The 6,803-nt window shown below is 27.9% G+C and overlaps 1 protein-coding gene across 1 annotated transcript; it reads left to right on the top strand.

Annotated features, from left to right (window-relative positions):
- Positions 1-2,064: 2,064 nt before the first annotated feature.
- LOAG_11381 (B-box zinc finger family protein) lies at positions 2,065-5,088 on the top strand (the record flags this gene model as incomplete). Its single annotated transcript, XM_003146902.1, has 7 exons — positions 2,065-2,290; positions 2,485-2,667; positions 3,317-3,421; positions 3,542-3,752; positions 3,917-3,983; positions 4,343-4,482; positions 4,863-5,088. 7 exons carry the CDS (start codon positions 2,065-2,067, stop codon positions 5,086-5,088), a joined length of 1,158 nt encoding a protein of 385 aa, XP_003146950.1.
- Positions 5,089-6,803: the final 1,715 nt, after the last annotated feature.

Raw genomic sequence — 6,803 nt, forward strand, 5'->3', positions numbered from 1 at the left:
ACGGGGGGGGGGGGGAAAAAGGAGTAAGTAAGGAAAAATTTGATAAACGGGAAGAAAAAAAATGGGAGGGAAAGAACTGATAAAGTTTTTAGTTTATCGGGAACCTTCAAGAATTACCGCGAAACATATCCATGCTAATATCTCTCAGTCATTTCCTTTTTCTCTCCTCGCTCACTCATCCACTCATTTTACACTCTTTGATATCCTCTCATTTTTATTGATTTCACAATCCGATTAAGTTTTTTTTTCTGTTTCTTGTAAAAAGCCATCATTCTATTATTATTAATCATTTAATTATAGGCAAGAAAGAAAAGGTTTCTTTTTTCTTTTTTAAGTTTAATTTAGTAATTGATAAGTATTTCTATCATTCGTTACTGATGAGTTTTAGCTTAGCTTAAGTTTTTTTTAATGATAAATTTAGTATATGATAAGGTCTCATTTTATGATAAAGTCATATATGATAAGGTCTCATTCTTTCGGATAACTTTTATTTGATTGAATTTTTTTTCCTTCCTCTTCGTATTACTAACTGAAATATTTTTCATTACTACTATTATTTATTATTATTGTTATTTATTATTATTATTATTTATTATTATCATTTATTATTATCACTATTATCACTACTTATTATATTTATTATTATTTATTATTATTATTTGTTATTATTACCACTATTATTTACTATTATTATTATTTATTATTATTATTATTCATTATTATTATCATTATTATCATTATTATTGCTATTATTATTAAAGTTAAATTTTCTTTCCTTTCACTGGATAAAATGTACAAAATTTTTTTGAGAATTTTTTTCTATTAAAAGTTTTATTTAAAAAATTTGTTTTCCAATAAAATGTATAAGTGGTAAGAAGAAATGGGAAGTTTTTTGAACTATTTGTTAGTAATTTATTGAACCGAAATACAGAAAAACTAGCAATTAATCATTTTGAAAACGCTTTATATAATCTTATCTTCGGAATCAATCGTATAAAACATACTGTTGGTGCCTATCTCTACCATTTTTATCGGTATTTCAGTTTCGATTATTCCAGTTATTTCAAGTGAACTACCTCGATTTCGTCGTACTCTTCCTGCTTATTGCTGTGGTGCCTTTTTATTCCGGTATCATATTTTACCGGATATAATCTTACCGGATACAGTTTGATATGTGCTCATCATTAAAAACGAATAAATTAAAGTGAAACAGCAAAAGAAGCATCTGTTATAATTACTGAATGACGATGGAGGATGAATTGAAATGCATATTTTGTAAAGAATTTTTTACAGGTATGAATTAAAATTCAATGTTTACTAATAATTCTTTTAAAATATTTTCTTTCTATTTTTTTTATTTCCTTTCTTTATTCTAACTCTTTTGCAAAAAAAAAAAAAAGAAAAAAAATTGAAACAAAAGTGTTGCACACCATTTTTTAAACAATTATAGCAATTTAACAATCTCAATAATTTTTACCTTTGACCTTTTCCTTATTTTATTCATCTGAATGATTTCAAAACGCTAAATCATTAGCTTGTGGTAAGTAAATAAGGAAATCACTCATCATACCTTCATATCATCAGGTATGTCAATCAACCAAACAAATAGTAACTATTTGTCACTTGTTGATCCATCAGATGACCACTTGGTTGAGGTCAATTGAAGAATATGCAAAAGTTCACTTACTCTATTAGGTGCAACTTTAAAAAATATAATTCTGTGTTTTTGTTTTTTTCTCTTTAAAGATCAAAAATTTTTCTCACAATGGGAATGTAATGTTCATTTATGAGAAGATAGAATGGAATTTAAAAGGAAGTGATATTCTGATAAATAAGTTGACATTTGACCCATCATCAGATTATAGGGATGGATTAAATCGAAAAAAGAAACTAAATGCTTCTCCTCGTCTATCTTTTCTTTCTTACCTTTTTCTTTCTTCTTTTTTCATTGCTTAATTCTTTTTTTTTTAAATCAAATTTATTCACGTGAATAGATAAAAATCTCTCGATTCTTATTTAAAAAAATAGAACAATTCAGAACATTCCTTCCATAATCTTTTACAAATGATTGAAATTTTCATCACAATTCCAGTATTTATCGTAGAAGAGGATAAAATTGTACGATTAATTATTGCACTACCGTTTATCGGCGGTAAAATTGCCGATAAAATCCACATGTCATTGTTGCATTACTGTTTAGCGGCGGTAAAATCCTACTATCATTGTTGCATTATACTGTTTATCGGCGGTAAAACCCCACATGTCATTGTTGCATTACTGTTTAGCGGCGGTAAAATCCCACTATCATTGTTGCATTGTGCTGTTTTATCGGCGGTAAAATTCTAATATCATCATTAATCTTGCACTGATATATAATGAGGGTTATGAGAATAATATTATTGTACTAATACATAGCAAAATTAACAGTTTCATGAGTAAATTTAATTTTAACAATCAAAAAAAAACTTTTTTTGCCATCCACAGAACCGATACTTCTCAATTGTGCGCATAGCTATTGTCGTCGATGTGTGGTACAATGTCAACAACCAGTTTGTCATAATACACCAACTACATCATTGCCACATTCTCATGGTAGTACAATATCCGGAACAGCACCATTTACGCATCTTCATAATACCACACCATTATCATTACCATCAAGCAGCGGTTTGTTAATCATTTACAAAATTATTATTATCATTATAATATAAACAAGTATAAGGTTAAGATTATGGTACTGTAATCATTATACGATAATTATGGTACCATAATTATTGTTATCAAATGAAAATTTAACAAATAAGGTTCATGTTGTAGCAATAGCAAGTAAATAAGTTCAAATTTACAAATGGAAAAAAAAGTGCTACATAACTAACTGTAATTGATAAAGCAATTAAAATAAACAAACTATCAAAACAATTTAACTATGAACAGTTGTAAAAATCATTTACACATTGGTACCATTAATTATGATTATCAAATGAAAGTTAAATTATTACCTTTAATGTATTTCGTGAATATTTTTTAAAGAATTAGTTGTTGTATTACATTATGATAGCAAATTTCAACATAATATGTTCAAATCATTCGTTGGGTGAAGTAAATGTTTAACAGCAGTTGTCAATGTTTCGTTTTTTTTGAATTTTTTTTTAAAATTCAAATTTTTAAAACCTTCAGAATTGTTCAATGCCAAAATTTACATTTGATTCCATATTTTAATATCCCATTTAAAGTTGGAAAATTTGAAATTTGAAAATTTGATTAATCTCCTTTCTTTGATCATTTTCTAAAACAATTTAAGGATTTGAATTTTCAGGTGCTAGTGATACGATCTCGTTATGTATTTCAGATCAGGATATTGAAAGTGACAAACTATCGGTTATATCAGAAACCGATAGCGGAGTGGTCGTTTCCGGTAGGAGTAAGTTTTTTTTTTTTCTCGCAGAAATTATTTCACGTTTATTTGGTAGAATTTGTCATATGTTATTGGAATACTTTGATATAGGTGACGATTATAAATTATATTAACTAAGTTTTTCAGATTCTCGACCTCCATCACTAATCGGTTCAGCAGTTACACATCCTTTTCCTTCCGGTTGTTTCGGAGGACATCGTCTTCCGTCTATTTTAACACCTTCCACATCAGGATGGATTGTTACATGTAAGGCATGCCATAAACCGACAATTTTTCCGGACGAACAAACTGTCATGTTAATGCCTATTAATAATGCTCTTGTCAATGTTATCAAAAGGTACTGAGAAAAAATCAATATTTTGTATTTTTTATTGTTTCTATAAATCTATTTCGTTGAAAATATTAACAAATAAGTTAGTAAAATATCTACCGTAATCGCACTGTTTATTACTGTATGACTGGAAAGAATAAAATCTAGTTGTAAAAATTAATGAATTTCAGGTATCATTCAGGTAATCTATTAGTTCGAGATAAGAGTGGTAGTAGCGAACAAATCTATAACTGCCAGGTATGTTTATCAGTCCAATTAGATAAATTTCAAAGCTAAAATCTGATGATTCATGTATGAGAAAAAGTACCGGATATAAAAACGTTCAACTATCTAAAGAAAATAACAAGGTACTTACTGATATGTTATCATATATATCTTGGATGAAAGCTGTTAGGAATACGGTAGAATTGATTAGTTGGTACTTTGACATACATCTGAAGATAGTTGAACATGAGGAAATTAATGCTATCTTAACGAGTTGATTGTAAAAATAGATAAGAGAAATGTACACCAAGGTAACTTGAAGTATGTCATTTATGTATAACCTAATTTGAAGAAAAATTATTGTGATATGGGTACTTTCTTTTTTCCTTCAGCTATGTGATACAGAGGAACCAGCGATAGCTAATGTTTTCTGTGAACAATGTGACATTTACTATTGTCAATCATGCCAAAATTCATTACATCCAGCTCGTGGACCATTGGCATCCCACAAATTGGTACCACCATCTGCAAGGTATTATCCTATTGTTACCATAAATTAATACGATTGATTGATTGATTGTTGTTTTTTTTTTCATTTTTTACAATGAAAATACGATAAATTACTAATAAATCATGACTACTTATCGTGTATTTTTTCTTTTTTTTTTTGGAAAATTACTATAAATTGCAATTATTTCGTAATTTTTTTTTTTGGATAAATCATCCATCTGTTGAAATTTTGAAAAAATATTTATCAAGTGATTTTTCTCTTGCTTTTTTTTCACAACAAAAATACGTCAATAAAGGGAGTGAATACGTTATTTTATGATTAAATATGTGCAATTGTCCTCTTTTCCTTTTGTTTTAAACTAGCGGATGACCTTTAAGCTAAACTGTATTAGCATAATTTAGAAGACCATATCGGACAACGATCGGTTTGCCGAAAGATTCGAAATGTTTCAATCATCCATGTGAAAGTCTTTCAATGTACTGTATGATTTGTCGATTAGCTGTCTGTTGCCAATGCTTACAAGAAACGAAACATTCCAGTCATGATGTGCAAAGTCTTGAGAAAATTTGCAAAACGCAAAAGGTTTGGTTAAATTTTACGAAAAAAGAAAAATCATTTGTCATTTAGATAAGCTTGATCAAAAATCGATCACTCTTATTATTATAGTAATAATTACAGTAAATAGTACACATATCTTTAATGTTACAGCAATTTAATGTCACAGCAATATGCTGTACATGCAAACAAATCATTATTTCTAGTATTATATACAGATACACAAACAATTGATACATCTTTGTTGTATTAGCAACAAATATCTTTATCGTATTAGCAATATAAATTTTTGTTATGTTAACAATATACATCTTTATTGTATTAGCAACATTATTGTAACTTAACTGTCTTTATTTTAGTAGCAACATACACCCTTAGTGTATCAGCAATACACTTCTTCATTGTATTAGCAAATCTTTATTGTGTTAGCAACAGATACATCGTTATTTTATTAGCAAATACACAAAACATACCTATATATATATATCTTCATACGTGCGCAATTGAACCAAGCAAATTTTAAAAACCAATATGTAGATAATCTTGTCGCAATTTATTTTATTGACCGATGAAAATAATGAGAAATAATTTTCCTTTTAAATTAAAACTTTAGAATTGGAAACTTTCTTATTTTTTAACTTTCTTTTTTTCTTATGTTAAAACTTTTTTATCTTATTTTTGCATTTTTTTTTCTTGTTATATACTTCAATATTACTACTTCAGTTCTTTTTTTTTCTAGTTTTGTTTTTGAAAAATTTCAAATGGTATATTTTATTATAGTTGGAGCAGAGGAAAATTGCGCGCCTGACTTAATTACACATTTTAGAGACACATTAATGACCTTTTTTTATTATTGCTTATGAAGAATGGCAAATTGACTTTTAATATATCTTCTAAATTGATGTAAATCTTACTTTGATCGATCTCGACGATAATGGGGAGTGGGAAGTTTCTTGCATAATTTAAATTTCGAAATGTGAGGTACGAAATTTGAATCAGTTCAAGGATGATAGATTTATTGATAGTATCAAGTTGTACCAATTATTGGCTTAAATAAGAAGGAAAATTGATAATAGCAATATTCCTGATATCGTGGAAGATGAAGTAAAAAGTAAGAGGGAAAGGAGGATAAAGGTTCAATTGGAATTGTTTTATAATCTTTCATTCCCTGAGGAATTTCAATAAGTCACCACAATGATATTCGATATTAAAAGCTATAAAATTTGGAAATTTTTAAATGGGAACGATTTGTAAATTAAAAAAAAAAAGAAAAAAGAAAATCAGAAATTGATTTGTTAACGATAACAGATGAAAAAGTTTGGATGATAAATATAAATTTGATTATGTATTCTAGTAACATCTTTCTTGGTGTTTTTTTTAATTTTTAAAATTTATCCGTAAAACTTTTTATTAATTTTTTCTTAACCTTTGATATTTGTTATCTTTGATTCTATTCCTAATTGAAATTATAATACATTTATAATTAAGTCATACTATTCGAACAATTCTTTGCATACATGCATGCATGCATGAGTGATTTTAAGAAATAATTCCTCAGCAAGACTAAACTTGATTGATCCATTTGCACAATTAGGCTTTGGCCGAAAATTTAAACTTTCATTTGAATGCCAAAGAGTTAACTTTCAGGCCTAAGGAACCCTTAACTGAACTCATCATCTTCATTTCATCTTCTTAATTCCTTGTTTACTTTGTTCACTTGTACACATACACACACACACATACAGACACACACACACACACACACACACACACACACACACACACAC

This window comes from Loa loa (genome assembly GCF_000183805.2).
Source record: "Loa loa unplaced genomic scaffold supercont3.526, whole genome shotgun sequence".
NCBI lineage: Eukaryota > Metazoa > Nematoda > Chromadorea > Rhabditida > Onchocercidae > Loa > Loa loa.